The 23,620-nt window shown below is 36.7% G+C and overlaps 2 protein-coding genes across 6 annotated transcripts in view; one reads left to right on the plus strand and one right to left on the minus strand.

The window, feature by feature from the left end:
* Positions 1-15,959, minus strand: part of LOC121735478 (NPC intracellular cholesterol transporter 1) — a 57,525-nt gene extending 41,566 nt beyond the window's left edge. For all 5 annotated transcript variants that reach the window (XM_042126313.1, XM_042126315.1, XM_042126316.1 and 2 more), the window contains exons 1-2: positions 15,748-15,959; positions 5,329-5,460 (exon numbers count right to left, since the gene is read on the minus strand). In XM_042126313.1, the coding sequence (XP_041982247.1) occupies positions 5,329-5,460; positions 15,748-15,831 (216 nt within the window). In that variant the 5' untranslated portion in view covers positions 15,832-15,959. The remainder of the gene's footprint in view (positions 1-5,328; positions 5,461-15,747) is intronic.
* A 2,475-nt stretch (positions 15,960-18,434) lies between these two features.
* Positions 18,435-22,082, plus strand: LOC121735498. The gene is made up of 2 exons (XM_042126344.1): positions 18,435-18,903; positions 21,585-22,082. Exons 1-2 carry the CDS (start codon positions 18,694-18,696, stop codon positions 22,059-22,061), a joined length of 687 nt encoding a protein of 228 aa, XP_041982278.1. The 5' UTR covers positions 18,435-18,693; the 3' UTR covers positions 22,062-22,082.
* Positions 22,083-23,620: the final 1,538 nt, after the last annotated feature.

Here is a 23,620-nt window from a genome sequence, read left to right on the forward strand (position 1 = left end):
ATCGCTATCCCGTCGCACAAACAATGGTCGCCGTCAGTCTCGAGTTGTAATAATTTACTATTATTTATTCAACAAATGCACTTATCAATATAAATAAAAAGTACCCAGTAGCCGATTCTCAAATTCACTGAATATGCATATGTCGTAGGATGATTTGATAAATCCGTGTTTTCGCGAAATCCCTAGAATTTTCGCGAAAATTCGATTTATCAAATCATCCTACGACATTTCGCGAAAACACGGATTTATCAAATCATCCTACGACACATATAAAATTTGGTAAAAATCAGTAAAGCCGTTTCGGAGGAGTACGATATCTAACATTGTGACACGAGAATTTTATATATTAGATATACTATGCGATGCGACTCGCGTCGTTCCAACTAACACTGGAGCAAATCTTCCGATCCGAAAGCTGACCGAAGTTTAGAAGTGACAGTTTGACTCCGAAGTTACATCTCTACCGTCTATCGATCATTGGGCCTATTGAAATATACACTTCAGAGTACACCTCCTGGTCGAATCGTATGACTAGAATCCATACTTAATAAATAATAAATATAATAAATAATAATATAAATGCGAAAGTGTGTCTGTCTGTTCACGCCCAAACCGCTTAAACGACTTTGCTGAAATTTCTTATGAAGATACTTTGAGTCGCGGGAAAGGACTTATTTTTATCCCGGAAAATGTACGATTTCTGAGCAATAAACGAATTTTGGCGCAACGGATTTGCGGGCGTCAACTATCACAAAATAATTCCATAATAACGTCACTCCTCTGACTGACTCAACCTCTGATGTGGCCTCAATGTATTTCCTCTTAACGTGTAAACTGGTATCATAATAATAATAAAATTGTATATATGCATAAGTATTATGAAGACGACTGTGTGAATTTAGAATCACTTACTTATTAAAATCATTTAAAAAGCTATATTTTAAATCCGACTAAGTTGTAAAACTTGAACCGGATTTTCATTAATTTTTGTTCTAAATACACTTCCTACAGGCTACAGTCGCATAACCTCTTTCTTATTAGGTAAATCATTATTTATTTTTACGTAACATTATTTAGTAAACAATGAAAGGATATGAAGCCATCCCAAGCCAAGGATATGAAAATGATCAAAACCATCTTTGATGATCGATACGCATTCTGAATCCAAGATATTGCGATGCGTCAATGACAGTTCTATGACTGATGAAGGAATTACTGTTGCCATCTTCATAATTCAAAATTGATGTTTCCTGCACAAACTTTGAGAAAGTATCAACATGGTATCAACTATCAAGAGTCAAGACTCTATCTACTAGACATTTGGCACACAGGGTTTGTTGACTTTTCTGAGGTTTCCAAAGTTCTCTTATGGAGCCTTTTATGAAACATTGCAATAAAGATCTGTAACTTTTCTAACAACATGATATATTTTAAGGAAACTATAGCATAACCCAGCATTCCTTGCCAAATCCAGACGGCCCAAACAAACACGGCGATGTTTCCGATGTACGTCATATTATTAGCATGCACACGCTAAAAATAGGATCAAAGTAGCCTCGTCCGATGACCTAGTTCACTTTATGTCCTTGGGGGCTATGGAAAAACAATTTCCCTTCAATTCATTAGAACATGAGAACAAAACGTGACTGTGGCCAATTAAAACTTGAAAATAAAAAAAAACAACAGTTCGAAGATTTAAATCTGAAAAGTTTGAATTTAGAAAGGACGATTAAGAAATATAGTTTAAATTTGGAAAATAATAGAAATTGGGTCTGGTCAATACAAAACACAAACAAAATTAGATAATGCGAAATAATTTAAAATTCACTAGACCGAAAAGATATAATAATATTTGTAACTTCTAGTAAGAACGAAACAGCCAAGCCAAAAAATATCAGGAACCTTAGGTAGTTATCCCATGTAGAGTTAGGGTACATAAAGTCAGAAGTTTAGCTCTACATAAGATTTAAAGCTTAATAACTTTTTGCAAATGCGCGTCTTGGGCGAATATGGGCAGTCATAGACGAATATCCCCCTCTCCATGTTATTAAACGCTCGATCGCCATCCATCCATCATAGGACAAAATGGACATGTTCCGGTAAGTACTAAGTCCTATCGTACTCGCAACTCTGGCACCATGGGGTTTTAGGGGGTAGACCGCAGGGGAGTCCCACATACCCCGGCCGATATCCTCAAACCGCCGGGGATGCGTAAAGCATTTCCCTGTGTAAAAAAAATCCAATATGGCCATTCGTGAAGAAAGTTGTAAGTTGGATAATCTTGGTCTTAGTTCTTAAAATTAGGGGCTAATTCACCACATCCTGATAAGTGCCTGATATGCTATCCACAACTTATCTGACAGATGGAGTATCTGTCAGTGAAAAAGGCCCTTTACGGAATAAGAGGCTGTTTTATTTCGGTCATTCGGTTAAATTGATCAAGATTTACACTAACATCAATTTCGTTCTGTTATCATGATCCTAACAGTCCGATTTAGGTCAATGCCAGACCTGCAAAGTAATTTCGAGAACATTCGTTTTAAATCACGAAATTTCTTCGTATTCATACAATACATGTAACTGTTTATTACAAAATACATACCCTTGGTGTTTCACGGTTGAAGGATAGACAAGTCCGCTGAACTGTAGGGATGTAGACGCTATGGAAAACCTGCAGAGATCGCGAAGTATTATTTTGTATTTGAAGTACAGAAAAAGAAGAAAAAATAGAAAATTTTGGTAAGATTACTCAAGGGACAGTTCCATATTAAATTCCGTAATTTAAATTAATTAAAAAAACCGTATTTTGTTTTTTCCTTAGACGTCAACGATGTCCAAACAGGAGCTGAATATACATTACAGCACACTTCTTCCCACAATTTTCTTTTTAAATGTCTATTATGATATTCTGCCTTAGAAGTATATGTATCATAAATTGCTGGTCTGTTTTGTATTTCTTGAATTAACATCGTTACATCGATCTCTGGCGCCATGCTAATTACATCCCTACAAATGCAGATTGCGGACTAAGGCCGGTATAAATAGTCAGTACTTAACTATTTATACAACTATTAAGTACTGACTTTATTTATACTGTGTTTATTTGTACTGAATTAATTTAAATTACGGAATTTAATATGGAACTGTCCCTTCAGCAATCTTTCCAAAATTTTCTATTTTTTCTTCTTTTTCTGTACTTCAAATACAAAATAATACTTCGCGATCTCTGCAGGATTTCCATAGCGTCTACATCCCTACAGTTTAGCGGACAGAATGTTCGAAGATGTGCGTCGTGTGGGTTAGTCTGTGAAGAATCCGTGCCATGCAGACTGTTTGTGCGCTGCAGACTCGATCACACAAATTAAGGTGTGCCGTCTGCGATCTCCCTAACGATTTATTTAAATTAGCGGCGTATTTAGTAGTAGCGGCGTAGAAAGAGACAAACAACTTATAACACGATTAACTTGGACCCAGACTAGCGCAAATTAACCCCAGTAGGTATATCTGGCAATCTCGACCACTAAATACCTAACTTAAAATCATTGTAAAAATATTTAATCTATACTAATATTATAAAGCGGAAGAGTTTGTTTGTTTGTTTGAACGCGCTAATCTCAGGGACTACTGGTCCGATATGAAAAATTCTTTCAGTGTTAGATAGCCCATTTATCGAGGAAGGCTATAGGCTATATTTTATCACGCTAATACTAATAGAAGCGAAGAAATAGAGGAAAGTGTGGAAAAAACGGGGGGAAATTATTTGAAAGGGCTTATTTGAACGCGCTAATCTCTGGAACTACTGGTCCGATTTGAAAAATTCTTTCAGTGTTAGATAGCCTATTTATCGAGGAAGGCTATAGGCTATAATTTATTGCGCTAAGTCTAATGGGAGAGAAGAAATAGAGGAAAGTATGGAAAAAACGGGAGAAATTATTTAAAATGGCTTATTTGAACGCGCTAATCTCAGGAACTACTGGTCCGATTTGAAAAATTCTTTCAGTGTTAGATAGCACATTTATCGAGAAAGGCTATAGGCTATATTTTATCACGCTAAGACTAATAGGAGCTAAGAAATAGAGGAAAATGTGGAAAAAAACGGGGCAAATTATCCCACGAACTACTGGAGCAATTTTTCTGTTATTTGGCACAGGTAAGAAGTAGACCACGTGAAGGATCATAGGCTATTTTTTGTGGACTAATTTGTCTTTTCTAATTTACGCGGGCGAAGCTGCGAGGAACGTTATATTTCGCGTGGTGACGACATCACGCGTAAACGGCTGAAATTTGCTATAAAGATACTTTGAGTCCCGAAAAAGAACATAGGATACATTTTGTCCCGGAAAAAATACTGTTTACTGCACAATATACTTTTATGATTTGTAAACTAAAACTGTTTCGTAAACTATTCAATCTATTTTGATGGAATTTGGTATGGAGATACTTTGAGTCACGAGAAAGGACTAGGAATACTAATTTTGTCCCGGAGGTTCCCGCACAATAAACTTTTATGATTATCGCCTAAAGTCTAAACTATTCAATCTATTTTGATGAAATTTGGTATGGCAATACTTTCAGTCTCGGGAAAGAACAAGGGATACTTTTTATCCCGGAAAATATACGGTTCCCGCACAATAAACTTTTATGATAAACTATTTAACCTATTTTGATGAAATTTGGCATGGAGATTGGAGATACTAATTTGAATCTGGGACAAGGAATGTTTTTTGTCCCGGAAAAATGTGCGGTTCCCACACAATAATATACTTTTCTTATTTGCGCGTAAACGACTCAATCTATGTACGGTAACAACTATAAAGTCCACGCGGACGAAGTCGCGGGCAACAGCTAGTATACGTCATAAACAGAGAAAAACTGTTGATAAGGTTATCACAACACTAAAATTACAATCGCAAGTTTGTTAATGCAACATACATATTTTTCTTTTTACTGCTGATTGTGACAAATATATTATGATCATTGATCATACTCGTTCAAACTAGATGCCAAAAAGTAAAAACAAAATATGTTACATATCTTCATACATTTTATCAAACTTTCGCATAATTATAAATTATGCAAGTTTGTCGGTATGTTTTACTAATTCACGTAAACAATTAGATCGGTGAATCTAACTCTGAAATAACACATGGGCTATTCTATTATGTGTCTAGCAATTAGCATATTATTAATAGAGTTCCCGTGTGTATTATGTTAATAACCAATGGACTTAAGAAACCAAAACGTGGTTATTAATTTTCTTAGTAGGCTACTTTACGTACCAAATATACAGTTCCCTTGGTTTAAATTTATCTTATAAAGAACACTCACCCGTGACGCTTCTTGTATTGGCTTCGGTGGTCCGTCGTACTGGCAATATGTATTCTTCCCCTGGGCTTTCACCTTGTCCGGCGTGCACGTACCGTACCAGATGCAATGCCCCTCTGACGTCACCGAAGGTACCTGGAAATAAAATAAAAAAAATAGCATCCAGGGTTTCCTAAACTGTCGGCTGTGGTGCCCTAGGGGTCTCCTGATAGTATCCTAGTAGCAAATGTACAAAAAAATTGGAATATTAATTAACTATTTCTATTTCCCTGTTTCTATTATTGTGTATTATATTCTATGTAGCTTGTTTAGTTTTGCGAATAGGCCATGTTAATTGCTTAGCTTTATATTATAGACATTTAACTCGATCTTAATTCTTAGCTATGAGAAACCGTGATGAAAGTCTGGGGCAAAATAACTCTAAAGGGAATACATAATACATTACCCTCATTTTAGTATTAGGGTCAGCCCATAGTTGCTATGAGGTTTACGAGGGATTCGCGACCTATGTTCCTTGAAATAAGTATACGTCTAAATAAGCAAACCATATAATATGAATTATGAAGCATACTTTCGTCGTAAAAAAATTGTCCAGACTATTATTTAAGGTATATAAAAGACGGACTCTCCGTTCAGATTTATTCAACCTTTAGAGGCCCCTTATTTTACGGTCACAAAGACTAGTCTCGTAAAAACTTTCAGTCAAAATAGCTGACATACACAGGACTGACGTTTGCTACACGGGAAGAAGGGTCGAGTGGACAGGATTGAAGGGATCGCCGACTATTGATGACGTAGACCCCTTGACAAAATATGTAATGACTGGTATTAGCTAAGTTCTAGTTAGCGCTGGTTAGATCAACGGGTAGATTTAGATCCTTTTTTTTTTTAGATCCTGCCTTAATGCCTGTAGCATTGTCTTAGGTGGCCCTGAGATATCAAAGGGTATGAAAAGCTTTGTCGTCTATCGTCAACCACTAGTTTATTACTTACTAGTTACCACTAACGATTTTGGCTAGGCTAGAGTCGCATTGGGCTAAATCTCTGGTGATGATGAGGGATAGTACGTCTTATCCATACTAATATTATAAATGCAAAAGTGTGTCTGTCTGTCTGTCTGTCTGTTACCTCTTCACGCTCGAACCGCTGAACCGATATTGCTGAAATTTGGCATGGAGATACTTTGAGTCCCGAGAAAGGACATAGGATAGTTTTTATCCCGGAAAAATGTAAAGTTCCCGCTCGATAAACGAATTTTGGCGCAACGGAGTTGCGGGTGCCATCTAGTTGGTAAATAAAAAACTCAGTCGCTATGACATGACGTAGGATCCTAGCTACGTTCATAACACGCTCATTATTAACACTGTCATTTGCGAAACGTGGAAGATTCTTCAATACCCTCGTACAACAGTCCTTAACTCCATTGGAATTAGGTTGCATTTGCAATAGCTCCTAAATAGTAGTGTCCTTAACGACGTCTTATTATAACGCTTATAATTTAGCACAATGTCAAAGCAAGGAAGTGAGACGCATAAACAAATACTTATTAATTTACTTCTTCGATTAAACAGTACAGTGAGCAGTGTTTTGTCTTTATATACTCATGAATCATGATCATTAATGTTTCGACATAAAGTATTGCAAACTGCAAGTTGCAACAGGGCGACTCCTTTAAAGTTTCTTTTTTCAAATCGTTATCGGTTTTGGCGTACCTATGTACCACGTAACTCTGTTAAAACCATACTTTGAAGATCAACTCAAAAAACAGACGTTAAATCGTCGTACCTCTGTCGTTTGGTACAAAAACTTAGAAGCAATTATGATTTACAAGGTAATTTATATTGGAAATAAATTAATAAATTCCTGCTTTAAACTTTACCTATTAGTTATTACTTATTAGCTTTATGAAGATAATTAATAACTTTAACAGGTGAATTATGATCTTCACTTCACATTGATATCTCTTTGAGTTTCAAATAAGTATACAGTATTTATTCTTTGTATGCAAAATCTTAGTGCTAACAGGAAACTTTTTGATGCAAACTACAAAATATAAATACATAATACAGCTGAGGTGAATGAAAACTTCGAAACACAAATTTGAAAACATATTCGACCATTTTCGTCAAGTTTGCTATTTTGAAAGTCAATCATAATATGACGTCCATGGAAAACCACCGACCCAGAATCCTGAAGATGCATAATTCATGCAAACATCCCAAGTCTCAGACTTGAATCTACGTTTGACTGGACCTTAATGCTGGTGACATACGGCTTGATTTCATATGAACTACGTGGTAAGCAACTCTACATCTGTTATATACGATCCCATTTCTCCACCGTAACGTCCAGTAGTGACCGACAATGACCCTGATGTATTCGCGACTCGTGTTGCCACCGTATGTCGAAAACATACATTCATTCACCAGCTTAGCATGATCACCGTTATGGGAATAAATTTCGCCATCACAACGATGTAAATATTTACAGGTCGCAGAGACAAAATAGTAAATTCCTTTATCAATTTTTTATTCGATTCTAAAAATAACTTTTGTGATGGTCATTTCTATTTCTGCTGGCTTTAATTGAAAGAGACTATTCCTATAATGTTTATTGGTCCTTTATAACTAGGCATACGGGTACATATCAGTCGCTTTGTTACAAAAGCAGCTAGCTAATAAATTCAAGGAAACAGACAAGAGGACCTTTGAATAGGAAAAGTGTGAAAAAATGTTAGTTTTAAAGAATGGTTTAATTTTCAAGTTTCGGGTTTAGGAATGAGGAAGAGTCCTTAAAGACGTGAAATGCGCTTAAGCATTCCCGGCGGCATTTGGGGTATGTGGTACTCGCTGCGGCCGAGAAGATGATAAGTTGGCCGCAGCTCTACCCACTAAAACCCGTCCGTGCCTTCTCCTTCGCTTTGTGCTGGGCCGCTGGATCCGTCTGAGACGAAAACTGCAGCGGTCCAGTTAGCGGCGTCTGCTTCCATCGCAGCTTCTCCGCGCTACATTCTGCTGCCGCTTACTCCGGAAGAGTCCTAGCATTATTTTCTTCTCCTTGATGATGATGATGATCATCATCATCATCACGTACGCTTATCTATTTAGTATGACGTTGGGACAAAAAAGACTACATTCCCGGTTAACGATCAGTTTATTAATCCTCGCTTAAACCTAATACATAGGTTCTTAAACTAATACATTGTATACGTTAACGTATACTTATTATTTATAGTCACTACGCCACATTAGTATATTGTGGCAAAATGATTAAATCACTACATATTTAAAACTCGCTTAACGAGAAAACCACTGAGTCACAACTCACAACTAGTTTGGAAATACTTTGGCCACACTTAATTTCAACATTGTATAAATTTGTCCGTGGGAGAGCCATGCTTCGGCACGAATGGGCCGGCTCGACCGGAGAAATACCACGGCCTCACAGAAAACCGGCGTGAAACAGCGCTTGCGCTGTGTTTCGCCGAGTGAGTGAGTTTACCGGAGGCCCAATCCCCTACCCCCCCTAGAAATGCCGCAGTTGAAAAACAATTTGTTACCCCAGGAGGGTACCAACTACGTTGGAGAATCCCTCTCTGGACGTCCATGCTCAGGAACTCCTGGAATTGAACGTGGACGTCCAGGCTGCCCCTCGTATTCTGGGGAGGGCAAAACTGCGCTCCAATCTTCTCGGGGCAAGAGCAAACACACAAAGGCACCCCCCTCGATATTTAACATGGACTTTTGTAATATAGGGGATTACACTCCAACCTTAATGCCGTCCATTACCACGTTGAGACGGCAAAGCCGGCTTTGCTCTTTTTAACCGAGACGCAGATATCATCTCCGAGTGACACATCATACCTTTCCCACCCAGGGTATTACCTCGAGCACTCCTTTCTACCCAAAGCTGGAGTGTGTGTGTATATCAGAGATGATATCAGCTCTCGCCGCCTCAGCAATCTTGAGGTCATGGACCTATCAAACTTATGGCTCCGCATAGATTGCGACGACCACCTATGCGTCTATGCGTGCCTATATAGATCCCATAGTGGTGATCCCGAGACGGACCGACTCTTGGAGCACCTGCAAGCTGCTTCAGATTTTGTGCAGCAGCAGATCCCATTCGCAGAGATCATAATACTTGGCGACTTTAATACCCACCACGCCGACTGGCTCAATTCCAGTAAAACTGATCACGCGGGGAGATCTGTCTGCAACTTTGCCCTTGCGAACGACTTGACACAACTGGTTACTACGCCTACGCGAATCCCAGATGTGGATGGTCAGAATCCTTCCTTGTTGGACCTCCTACTGACTTGAAATCCTGACGGCTACCCAATATCCGTAACCGCACCACTTGGTTCATCGGATCATTGCCTTGTTAGGAGTTCTGTGCCACTTACGACGGTGTTAAGACAGCGCGCTGTTAAATACCGTCGTGTGTGGCACAAGTCAGCAGACTGGGATGGGATGCGGTCGTTTTTTGCATCCTATATGCTATATATACTGTATATACCGGCTCCCCTAATATTTCTCGGCAAAATATCACTGAGAGTCGAAACGAACTTGTGTCTAAGGTGGAGAATTCATTGGAGAAGGTCTCTGAATGGGGTAGACGTAACTTAGTCCAATTCAACCCCACCAAGACACAAGTCTGCGCGTTCACCACTAAAAAGTCACCAACGGTCGTTTATCCTCGTTTGGAGTGCACATCTTTAACCATCTCCCCTAGCATTGAGATACTTGGCGTCAAAATATCGAGCGAAGTCCAGTTCCGATATCATCTTGAGGGTAAGGCCAAATTAGCCTCGAAGAAGCTTGGTGTTCTTAACAGAGCGAGACAGTACTTCAGCCCGGACCAACGCCTACAACTATACAAGGCGCAGGTTCGGCCTCATATGGAATATTGTTCTCATCTCTGGGCAGGGGCGCCAAAATACCAACTGCTCCCTCTGGATCGTATCCAACGAAGGGCTGCTCGAATTGTTGACTGCCATAGTGTTTCAAACAGCTTGGACCCCCTGGAATTACGCCGAGATGTAGCTTCACTCTGCATCCTCTATCGGTTGTATCACGGGGAGTGCTCTGAGGAATTGTTCGGAATCATACCACCTGCAACTTTTCGCTATCGTCCCACGCGAAAAACATACCATCCTCATCACCTTGATGATTGGCAGTCTTCCACAGTGCGTTTTTCGCGTAACTTTCTGCCGCGCACTGTAAAACTCTGGAATGAACTGTCACCAGCAGTATTTCCGGACCGATACGACCTGCAAACTTTACGGCGACGGTAGTTGCTTACCATCAGGTGACCCGTATGCTCGTTTGCCCCCTTATTTAATAAAAAAAATTGATATTAAACAGAAGTTTTGAGATTTGAGACATATTAACGGGGCGATTATTTAATATGTAAATAGTAACTACTTAATAGGTACCTACTAAACAGGATCCCGGATACGAATGATTATTGTTATTTCGAAAGTGTACAAAATTCTATTTAAATTGTGCTAAAATGTCGCAAAAATCGTACGTACAATATACTGTATTTTACGAATACGGTTCTTCCCATAAACCACGAATTGTGGGCTGGTTAAGGAAAAGCGGTTTTCCTTCATCCTTAATGTCACGAATTCCGTTACAATAATGTAATATAATTAGAAACAACATAATTTTCAGTATCATTGTCTGATTCGATGTAAAGATCCCTTGAGAAAAGGACAAGGAAAATAAGTTATCACAATTGAATCAATCAGAGTGATAAAAACAAGGACTGTATGAATATCCAATTCTTATTCATATAAAATCAGTACAATAAACGTTGTTTCTGCAACGAATCATGTTTCCGAAGCCCAGTAAGTGTATCGATCGGTACACCGTCTGACTACGCTCAGTTCTTTATTACGCTGACCTTTAATGCTCACGAAATAAGGTCTGCTCTCGCAGAAGCTCCAAAGTGAAATAACTACGAACGGACTAATACACTCTACACTCCGCACATAAACATTTGTGACTTTGAACCCCCCCAACCTTGGATAGCCATTAATATTGATTGCACTTTACAATTTCGCCAAACTAACTAACTAATCGCGCCCAATAGCAAACTACGATAAAACTCCTTCACTTTCTACTAATCCTTTTTTTTTTAATAATAAGCCTTTTCAGCCTGTTAGGACGGCGCGGGCCCAAGCTTCTATTAGTTTACTAAAAATAACATGAAAAAAAAACACCATGAAAGGGGTTTACTGGTTGTTTTTTTGTTTTATTTTTTTACAAAACATAATGTACTTAAAAATAAAAGATGGGGGGTCACATACCAAAGGGTTCAAGTAAAGAAAAAGTTTGGAAAACACTGACATTAGAAAATACACACTTAGTATTATAATATTATTATGATATGTCTTTGTAGGCAGTTGGCCTAGGCCTGATAGACCTAAAACAATAATTATTATATTGTTATAAAAATAAATATCAAAAGTTAAAAATACACACAACAAGTAACTTAAGATAATTTAAAATAATTTGATTATTCTCATAGCACAAAAACTATATGGAAAGGATAATAGTGTTCATTTTCATAATTGGTAGGTATATTTATCTCCACTATGTACAGGGAAACATGACTATTATATTAGCTCTGATAGACAAATGGTAAACAATCTAAACATGGTTTCTTAGTAAACACTAAACAGGGTGCAAACATTTGCTTTACTTGCCAAAAGTTTTAGCTACTATATTATGATATGTTATTTTTAGTTTTATTACTTTGTACTACTCTGTAGCCAAGTGTACTATTATTCGCCTACATTTTAAATTAATTTATGGCATCATCACTATACAATTTGCTCAGGAATAAAATCTATCTTTTGTCCTTTGATGGGACTCACAAACACACATTATATACAAGTATGGATATTTTATGTTACATAGCAAAAATTATAGAGGTCCCCTATAATTGAAGACATAAGTGGATGAAGCAGGTCAGTTACAATTTAAAAACTGTAGTTTTTTTTTGTAAATGGAGGCTCATTGACCGCAAAAATGCTTTGAAATAAAAAAAATGGATTCTGTATATAGAAATATAGACTATTATGATGAAGTATAGTCTGTCAAAAAAGTGAAGAAATTAAAAAGTGGCAACATCGTAGTGTCTAAGAAAAAAGATGTTGCCACTTTTTAATTTCTTCACTTTTTTGACAGACTATAGATAAGTTACAGGGTTTGTTTAAATTGAAATGAGTAATTGCTCTTATGTTGTAAAATGTTAGTTAAATGGTTCATCCACTCATGCCTTAATTATGAAATTTTATTTATTTTACTGATTCAAGTCTAGGATATTATAATAGTGTGCCTTTCAATCAATAGATTCAAACATCTGTATTCTGTAGATAAAACAAACAACATGTCATGATAACTGATAAAAATACTAAAGTCTAATAAAATGAAAAGCACAAACTGTGTGTGAAAGTGGTTTTGGAATTGAAAAGGTTTGCAAACACTGTCCTTGCATGAACATAAACTACAGCATGTCTTATTTAAAAAAAACAAGATCAGGTGATTAAAGACAAAACCCAGCAATTGTTATTAATGAATCAATAATAGTGCGGGAGACAGATAATTTTAACCTAGCAACAAACAATTAAGCCAGACACAAAAGACTATTCCAGACCCACTTGTTCCAACCAATTGTACCAATTAAGACCCACATGCATCAATCATATCAATTGATATAATGAATCAACATTTGAACATTAATTGCTGATATATTGTGGAGAAGCCCTTATAACATAAATTGTTTGATTTTTGATGATATAAAGAAGGGAGAAAGAAGGTCTAAAGGGTGTGGGACCCAGAAAAAAAACGGGGGTGTTGTGTAGACGCTTAGGGGGTGATTTGTAATTTCATTTCATCTGTATGGGGGGCGCTAAAACATATTTTTTTCTCAAAGTGAGCAGTAGACAAAAGAAGTTTGGGAACCCCTGCTCTATAGCACAACCGGGAAAATGATTTGAAATCAAAAAACTTTGGATTCCATGTATGGTTAGATATTAGATGATAAAGTAGATAAATTACAAGATTTGTTCAAATTATAAAGGGAAAATGAGTAATTGCTCTGATGACAATAGACATACCAGTTATATTTCGACTGCAAAGAAACGGACAGGTTTCAATATCTGTCAAATTCATCGGGTTTCACTAGGATTATGAACGGAATGTGCCTCGCGCTGGCTGATATAATTTATTTTTAAATATTTAAAATAAAGATTTCAAAATTGGATTCTGACAATTTTAATCGCATGTGCCAAAACACAAACAAGAATACGACCAAAGAGGAACATGTCCAGCGAATATGTCATAGTTTTAAATTCGTAGGTAACAATTTAACAACCCTAGTGACGATTTTCATATATATATATATATATATATATATATATATATATATATATATATATATATATATATAATTGGAATCTCGGAATCGGCTCCAACGATTTTCATGAAATTAAGTATAAGGGGGGTTTCGGGGGCAATAAATCGATCTAGCTAGGAATCATTTTTAGAAACTGTCATTTTATTTGTGTTTTATCGAATACCGAGCAAAGCTCGGTCAAATAGCTAGTGTTGTAAAATGTTAGGTGTCCCACTTCACCCACTAATGTCTTCTATTCTAAAGTTGACTCAAGCCATAATGATGAAGGCTCCACTACATTAATGATGAATGTCCTAAGTTGTTAGTTTTAAGATAATTGGGTTTTTAAATTTAGAATGGTATAACAAAACTTGGAATTAAAGATTATTTTGAAGGAAACGTCTGTTACATTGAGCGTTTTAGCCGTGTAGCCGAAATATATAAAAAGAAAAAAAAAACATATTTATCACGAAACTATATGTGATATTGCTAATTTTGTAATTACACATTATTATTATGATTTGGAGAAATGCAAAGATTTAAGCCTAAGCTCCAATTCTTGTATTTCAAATAGACCTAATCCCTAGCTGTATTTCTGATTTACCAAAGCTATTTTATTGAATGTTATGTTAATCTCAATTTTGTTTACATTATAAACAGTTTTGTGGATTTAACATATTGACAATGGTTAGACGATTTACAAGAACACAGTATTGTCATTTTTACACTGTCTTAAACATTGATTCTATATTATTCTTAGATTTTTGGCTTAATATACATATGGAAGATATTGAAAAATCAACAAGAAGTCCACAGAATCATCCTTTATTACTTCTGTGCTTGATAACACTACTTGCAAACATAAAATATGCATTTTATTGTATTAGCAACAAAATCAGGATGTAGATTGTAGAGGATTTAGGATAGGATTATGTTTACAAGTAATAATACATTTAATACAATTTGATTTCTGCATAAAAATTAAGTAACTAATGTAGTGGCTACAATGTATTTGGCAGAAACCTGTTAATATTGGTATGTAGCATAATAATATAATTCAATTGATTACCATTTTTTATTAATTTTAATGCTTCAACTTCCAAGCGGTCACCGTTGACCGCAATAACAATAGATAAGCTATTGTGTCTGGTTTTTCCACAATCGAGGGATTAAATATAATAACAAAAATATCTTGGAAGTGGTATAAAAATCCTTAATCATTTTGTAATTATTTTAAGTAAGTATATTGTTTTAGTTAAAAATCGAAATAAATTACTCTTGGAGGGTAGAAGTAGATATTTATTGGTGCTTTAGCTGAAGGTAATGTGTTCCCTTGTGTATTCTGTTATTTTATGTTGTTAAAGAATTAAATTTAATCATTAATTTGTAAATGTGTACTTTTAGTGAATTTATTTTTATTAATCTTAAACTTCACACACACATACAAAACATAAATCATTTATTTTGTGTGAAATTTATATTTTATTTGTATTTAAAAATGACATCATACTTAGTTTTTTTTCTAGATATTATATTCTACTAGTACATGCTACTCATAACTTTACTATGATTCACCATTCTAGGTATACTATTAAATATAAAGTTTCCTACAGTATTATAATGTCATGGTCACAAAAGAAAATCTTATTCATGAATTTGGAACCATAAAGAAGTCAGAAGTAGCCCATGTCCTTGGTCCCTTGGTCCATGTGTATGTTAATAATTAAAACTGTAGTACATTCACGAAGTTTATTGTCTCGGTAAGGTGAAATAATTCTCAAGCTATACAAGGTGAACGGCGATGTTTTAAAATGATTCCACTTTTGTTAATTTTACAGAAATTCACACACACGGCACACCTACCAAGCTAAGGAAAACGTACTATTTATTGAATGTTTACACAAAATTTGATAAGTAATCGATAATACATTGCACAAAGCGACTTTCTCAGTAGGTAATAGTTTTCGAGTTAATTATTGGGGCGAAACAATAAAATGAAATCATGACACTTACGTATTCCGACAGGAGGAACAAAATCAAACACACGTAAATGCTTGAAGAAGATAGCCGGAGTGCTTTTATGTTGACCCCGGCCATTTTGATCACAAATATACACTTTTTTGCTATTAAAGGTCTATATCATATCATATTAGCTAATTCCAGTTCCATTAATTTCTACACCTAATGACGCACTTACTATCGCGGTGATCGCGGTCCAAATTCGATTGAATTCTATTGACATTTGACAGCGTTCGTCACAAAAAAAAAAGATTTGACATCAAATTTTGACGTCGATTTTTTTTTACATTAATTGAATAAGCTAGTGCTTCTTGACAAGTCTTTAAAATATTAACATCGCGGTAAAATGAACTACCATAGACTTATAATTATAGGTTTATATGAACCAATGTGAACTACCGTATAGCCCAGGGCTTCCCAAACTGTGGCCAGCAGTAATTTGTATTCTGTGGTGCCCAGACGTTGTCCCAGGGGCGTCGCATGTCGACACAACCAAATCGAGTGAGCGCCGCGCGCATTAGACCGTATAGTCTGTCAAGAAAGTCATGACAGATGGGAAAATTTTTAAATGAAATAAAAAATAAGAGAACTTTATTCATTTGAGATATGCAGTGTAGATGGAGAAGAACTATATCTGTATGTAAAAAGTGTCCGCTGTCCGCTGAAATGCGTTAAATTAGGGTGGCGCTACAGTAGCAACAGGGTAAATTTTAAATCATTTAGCAGCTTTTATTTCAGATACTTTAGGTTATATTTTTCAAAATATATTGGTATTAACCCAGTAATTCCGTGACTCGGCTATTCGGCTAACTTCAATTTATATTTTGTCACCAACGGCTACATTCATTCCCTACCCTTTGCTGCAGCTAGCGCCACTCTTGGAGTATTTTTCAACTGTTATTTAGTACTGCGTACAGCTCAGAGACATGATAGTAATTACAACTATCATGTCTCTGGTACAGCTGGACACATTTTTTTCAAATATCCCCCATATAAGATAGTTCTCCTCCATCTACCCGCCATAAGGTAAAGGTTTGTTCATTAAAACCAACTTAAGGCAAAGTCTACTCCAACGTCTCCAAAACTAGTTTCTTAGCAGACAGAAGCATAAAGGTTAAATTGACGGCGAATGCTCGGAAACTCTGTTGATGCTGGTGTCCCTCAGGGCTGTGTGCTATCGCCTACTCTACAAGGCGCAGGTTCGGCCTCATATGGAATATTGTTCCCACCTCTGGGCAGGGGCGTCAAAATACCAACTACTCCCTCTGGATCGTAATTCGTATCCAACGAAGGGCCGCTCGAAATGTTGACTGCCATAGTGTTTCAAACAGCTTGGACCCCTTGGAATTACGCCGAGCTGTAGCTTCACTCTGCATCCTCCATCGGTTGTATCACGGGGAGTGCTCTGAGGAATTGTTCGGAACAATACCACCTGTAACTTTTCGCCATCGTCCCACGCGAAAAACATACCATCCTCATCACCTTGATGAGTGGCAGTCTTCCACAGTGCGTTTTTCGCGTAACTTTCTGCCGCGCACTGTAAAACTCTGGAACGAACTGTCACCAGCAGTATTTCCGGACCTATACGACCTGCAAACTTTTAAGAAAAGAGCGTATTCCCTCTTAAAAGGCCGGCAACGCACCTGCAGCTCTTCTGATGTTGTGAGTGTCCATGGGCAACGGCAGTTGCTTACCATCAGGTGACCCGTTTGCTCGTTTGCCCCCTTATTTAATAAAAAAAAAACTCCAACACACTCTGACATTGGCGATTCAAAAAGGAGCCATAAATAAAAAGAAGAAGAAGAACTGTCAAACTCATGTCAAAAATGACGTTTTTCTATGATAGTTATGCGTTTAGCAAGGTTGCCAGATTGGGGGTTTTTTTTCACAATTCTGGGGAAAATTTTGACTCTAGGCGAAAATTTGGGGAAACAGTATCTTTGGGGAAATGTTTGGTGAAAATAAATACACTATGGGGATTTTTTGGGGTTAGCACTTCTAAAAAATATAACAAACAAATGAAACCAACGTCCTTTTCATTCGATTAACTTCCTGGTAAATTTGTTGTTTGTTTGGTCGAGTGCGTAAAAGGCCTGACAGACGTACGAACTTAAATTACGCGGATTTTAAGTTCGCGAACTTACTCGGCTCGCGTCGGTGACACACGAGAATCGCTCACACTGGATTACCATGCCCCCAGGCTCGCGGCTCGCGGCTCTTTGCTGACACACAGGCGATTAAGGCTGGTATAAATATTAAATAGTCAGTACTCAAGATGCATCTCGGTCTAAATTTTGACAGCCAACCAATCACAGAGCCTGAACCGTGTCTTGAGACCGGGTCGCATCTTAAATACTGACCATTTATACCAGCCTAACTCCTAAGATCGTCGAGCCATAGTCCGCGTACTTACACGCACGTCTGTCACCCCCTTAAAAAAATTGTCTCTTTGGTCGAGCGAGCGACCATGTGTTGTGTATCTGTTTAACTGTCGAGTGATTGAAACTACTAAATCGAATAAAAGTAGTTTCAATTTTATATTCGGTTTTTTTTCTGTAACAAAGCGATTGGGGATTTTTTTTTGAAAACGTATCATTTTGGGGAAATATAAAAATCATTTTGGGGGAAATCGTAAAATTGCATCTGGCAACCCTGGCGTTTAGTAATTTAGTTCCTTTTCTCGCCACGTTCAAATAAAGCCTTGTCGAACCGTATTTGTATTTGTTTATCTTATAGTGTTTTGAAGTGGTTTTTACTGTTTTTAACATAGATAATACAGTATATAAACTGAGAGTTTTTAACCCCCGAGGCCCGACCAAAAAGAGGGGTGTTAAGATTTATGAACTTTCGAGTTTACAAAATATTCTAAACACACAAAGGCGCTTGCTTATTATCTAGACGAATGCTTATTATCTAAACTCTCTACCTTTAATAAAGCCAATGGAAGAAAAGAAGAGACAAAGATGTACGTATGTAATAGCTCGTCAAAAGAAGAAACTTATCGAGTTGATGGCTAAACATCCTGAATTAATAACTTGTAAAGTAACACAGGATTTTAGTTACAAAGACTCACAAAAACTGTGGCAGAATATCGCTAAGGAATGTAACGCCATACCAGGTGCAAGGAAAACTTGGAAGCAATGGAGGAAAGTAAGTCCCATGTTTTAAATCTATTAGCATTCCTAAGTTACAATCCATAGACTCAAATGTTTTATAACTACACATAAATGAAACATATTGGCTGGTTTACATGTATTAAGTTGATAAGTAGTTAACTAAAGGAGTATGTTTTAAAATGTATGAAGTCTGGTCCAAATTTCCACCAATAACGAAACCTGTAATATAGTAAAATTGTCTACTAAATACTCAATCATTATAACGAGATCGCAATCTAAAATACCTTGTCAGTAAAGAGTTAAGTCTGAAGTATGCAATATTCACTATGTAGAGATAAATTTTCATGTTTGGAAAACCGCAGTCAGTTCAGTATTCTGAAAATCTTGTTTTATACTTTTTCAGTCAAATTTTTTGTTGTAGTTGTGTTTTAGTTTTTTTACTTTTTATTATTTATACTATTTTGGTGTTAAAGTGTATTTGTGGCGCATAATATTAACAAAAGTTAAATTGATGAACTAATAATTATGTACAAGCATAAAGTACTTGTGAAGCTCTTTCATGTGATACCAAACACGGTGTATTTATTTTAATTGTATATTAACATAGAACTTCTTTTGTCCGCTAGAGGGCGCAATACTAAATTTGGTGACAAGCTTTATAGCTCATAACCAACAGAATATCAAGGCCCTTCTAATGGTACTGCAGTGGTCTTATTCTGATAAGTAGCAAAGAAGCTATGAACGAAAAGATGTGAATTATATGCAATCAGCCCATGAATACAGATATATATATATATATTCAAAATGTACAAGTAAAGCGCTTTCAAATGATACCAAACACTGCATATTTATCTCACTTTATTTTTTTACTCTGTATGTTTTGTCCACTAGAGGCCGCCTCATTAGATTTTGTGAAACCCCATGTAGCCAGCGAACAACTAAGACGCTTCTAATGATATGTCATTTGTCGAATTCTGATAAGTAGTTTAGAAGTTACGAGGGAACAGATGAACATACATATATACATACATATATACATAGCCTGTCAAAATCATAACCCTCCTTTTGCTTTGCCGTAGTCGGGTAAAAAGTTTTGACGGAATGAAAAAGTTTTCTACTATTTTATTCCATAAAATAGTGTTAATAATATGATATGATCCATTGCACCTTTTAGGGTTCCGTAGCCAAATGGTAAAAAAACGGAACCCTTATAGATTCGTCATGTCTGTCTGTCTGTCTGTCCGTCCATATGTCACAGCCACTTTTCTCCGAAATAATAAGAGCTATACTATTGAAAATTGGTAAGTAAATGTAGTATGTGAACCGCATTAAGATTTTGATACAAAAATGAAAAAAATATTAAAAATTTTAGGGATCCCCATAGGTACAACTGAAACAAAAAAAAATATTTATTTTATTTTGTTTCAGTTGTACCTGTAAAAAAATATTACTTATATTAAAAAAATTTTTTCATCTAACCTATACATGTGGGGATAGGTATTCAAAAATCATATAGAGGTTTCTAAAATCATTTTTTTCTAACCTGAATAGTTTGCGAGAGAGACTCTTCCAGAGTGGTAAAATGTGTGTCTCCCCCTCTTAATTCCAAATTCAAAAAAAAATATATGATGTACATCACTATAACGAAAGTTAGTTTGAACGAGATGTAGCAAGTTATTTTTTTTATACGTTATAAATGGTAAACCTTAAACTAAAAAAAAATAATTTCATCTAACCTATGCGTGTGGGGTATCTATGAGTAGGTCTTTAAAAATCATTGAAGAGACTCTTCTAATGTGTTTGGCACACATTTTCCCCCCCCCCCCCCCCCCCCACTCTAACTTCTAAAGTGCCATGATAATTCAAAATAAAATATATGATGTACATTACTATAATAACGTCCAACGAAAATTTGTTTGAACGAAATCCATCAAGTTTCATTTAATCAACTGAAACATAAAAATTCAAAACCCTTTTAATTTCATAAAAAATAAACCTTATTGCTGCTGCTTACCTCATAAACCTTATTGCAGGGTTCCCTTCATGGGCGAGTCCAATTCGCACTTGGCCGGTTTTTTATTAATTTTTAACTACTCAATCTATATAAAAATGGCAAGCGGCATGACATAACATATATGTTATGTCATGCCCCTTGCCATTTCTTATTAGGTTTTCACTGAAATAGATAAATATCAATATCAATATTTTCACTTTTTCATATGGTCATAAATTTTTACTGACAGCTTATTTTTAATTTCTCTCATAATGAAAGTTACTCTTTATTTAATGGACAATAAGTCAATATGGGTCTTGTTAGTGGTGGAAATTCATTCTCCTTTCAACTTAATTTTAAGTTATTGGATGTAAACACAAAATTTAGTAGTAAGTAGCGAGTTAAAATTTAGTTAAGTACTAAACAAGATAATTAGAATCACGTTTGGACAGGCACTTATTAAATTAAAAGGAGTATGTTTTTAAATGTATGGAGTCTGGTTCAAATTGCCACCACTAACGAGACCTATATAGTAAAATTGTCTACTAAATACTGAATCATTATAACCAGACCACAATAGAAAATATGGGTCTCGTTAGTGGTGGAAATTTGGACCACTTTGCTTTATTATCCTTAAGTTGACTACTTATCAACTTAATTTACATGTACCTAAACCAGCCATATAATGCAGAGCTAAATTTTCTCTTTTATTCATTTGACAGACATGGCATGATATACGCTCAAAATCTAAGAAGAAACAAGCTCTAACAATTAGGGACCAGCAAATAGAGACAACATTGACACCTGCAGAAAAAGAAGCACTAGGCTTAAAAAGCATATCACCGAGTTTTGAATATGAAGATGCTACAGAGTACCTTATGATACCTGATGGTAACCATGAATTACCAATTGAACAACAATCAACAGCCTCTCTAAGTGAACCAGATTCTCTCGTAGATTCAAAGGTTTTTGAATTTTCTGAGCACAAAAAAAGAAAAGTCAAAATGAAAAATGGTCAAAAAAGTAAACATAGTGATTGTGCCATTAATTGTGAGTTATTAGCTGTTCAGGAAAAAAGAAAAATCCAGATCAAAGAAGATTACTTGACTTTCAAAAAGGACTATCTACGACAAAAACTTTTATTGTTAAAAGAACAGACAGAGGCTCTTAAAAATATTGCTAAGGAATTGTGTAAATGAAAAGTTCTTAATGAAATTTTAAAAATAGTACATATCTTAATTTTATACACCGTTAAAACCGTAAGGTCACAGCACACATATCAACTCGGAAAGGGATCGGCACCGAATCGCCTCGAGCTGTTCAATATTGTTTGTATGAAACTCTTTACTGCAACGCACACTAAGCGGAACCGTAACGTAATCGCCTCACCTCGGAACAGGCTCCGAACCGGGATGCGACGCGTGGTCAACTAGCAGTCACCCTCGCTTACGGCTCGTCGTCCACCCGCCTACGGCGCTCCGTACTCAAGCTCACGTTTCTTCGTCCACCCTTGCCCCTTCCCTGAGCCGTAAGCGAGGCGTCGTCTAGCCGTAGCCGAGTTGACGTGCAGGCGCTACAGATACGCTTTGGTTACGTGCATACGGTAGGTTGACGGCGCGGACAAGGTTAAAGGCGATACGGTGACAATTCCTTTCCGAGTTGATATGTGTGCTAGGAGCTGTAAGCTGGCTTTTTCTCATTGGAAGGTACATTCATTCTTCTTGTAAAGCTTGATGAGTGCTCAAAGACTTTAAAATTTAAATGAACCTGCATAGATAAGGGCCGGGACACAAATCCGTACGACGTCGCGTCTTAGAAACTCATCTTGAATTTCTACGTGAGTTTCTACGGCATGACGTCGTACGCCGCCGTGCCGTGGTTTTTTTTACGACGCGCGTCGTGGATTCCCACACGGCGCCGTTCGACGTCGTGCCGTGTTTTTGTGTCCCGACTCCCGGCCCTTATACAATATAAGTGAACGTGGACGGGGCACTCCGCGCTGCTGGTAAAGGAAAACTGTATTGTAAATGAAAATTTAGTGCTGGTGTCTGTACACGGGTGGCGGGAATTTTTGCCATAAGAAACACACTCGCGTAAAAGTTAATTAAAATATATTGAAAGAAACACATTAAAACACTAAATTATGACAATAATTTTAAAATTCCGCGGCAAACTCCTTCTTCCCCTTTTTATACTTTATTAACAAAATCTAGCAAGTGCTTTGGCATTGAGGCTGTACACCGTTGCCTCAATGCAATACTTATGTACTATTATTATTATTTGCTATATACTCCCCCTCTAGTTCAGGAGAACGCCCTCGTTCCTGGACTAGTCTAGAAAACTTTTCTGGTAAAAACACACCTCTCGCGATTAACGCGTAATGGTGTTGGCTCTCCCCCTGGCTGAAAATTATCAGCATTACCTATCAAAGACTGCTTCAGCAAATCTCGGTGAGGTGGATCAAATTTGGTTTCCTCATCCCTCCGAAAAGCGTCAGTATATGAACATTTGACTGCTTCTGACGACATGGGCTCAAAAATCATAGGAAAATGGATGGAGCTGTTATTTGAAAAAACCAGCATTTGCGATGGAAATCCAAGGCGACACCGCTATGAAACAAAAAATCCATACCGAGCAAAGTTTCATTATTACGCGCTTCTGGTAGCACAAGAAAGGAAGTGCGGATTATTTTATTCTGTAAACGTACGTATAATTCCGTACAAAATACGTCTAATTCTCTAACTATTCCATCGGCCAA

Source organism: Aricia agestis, chromosome 17 (genome assembly GCF_905147365.1).
Source record: "Aricia agestis chromosome 17, ilAriAges1.1, whole genome shotgun sequence".
In the NCBI taxonomy this organism is placed as follows: domain Eukaryota; kingdom Metazoa; phylum Arthropoda; class Insecta; order Lepidoptera; family Lycaenidae; genus Aricia; species Aricia agestis.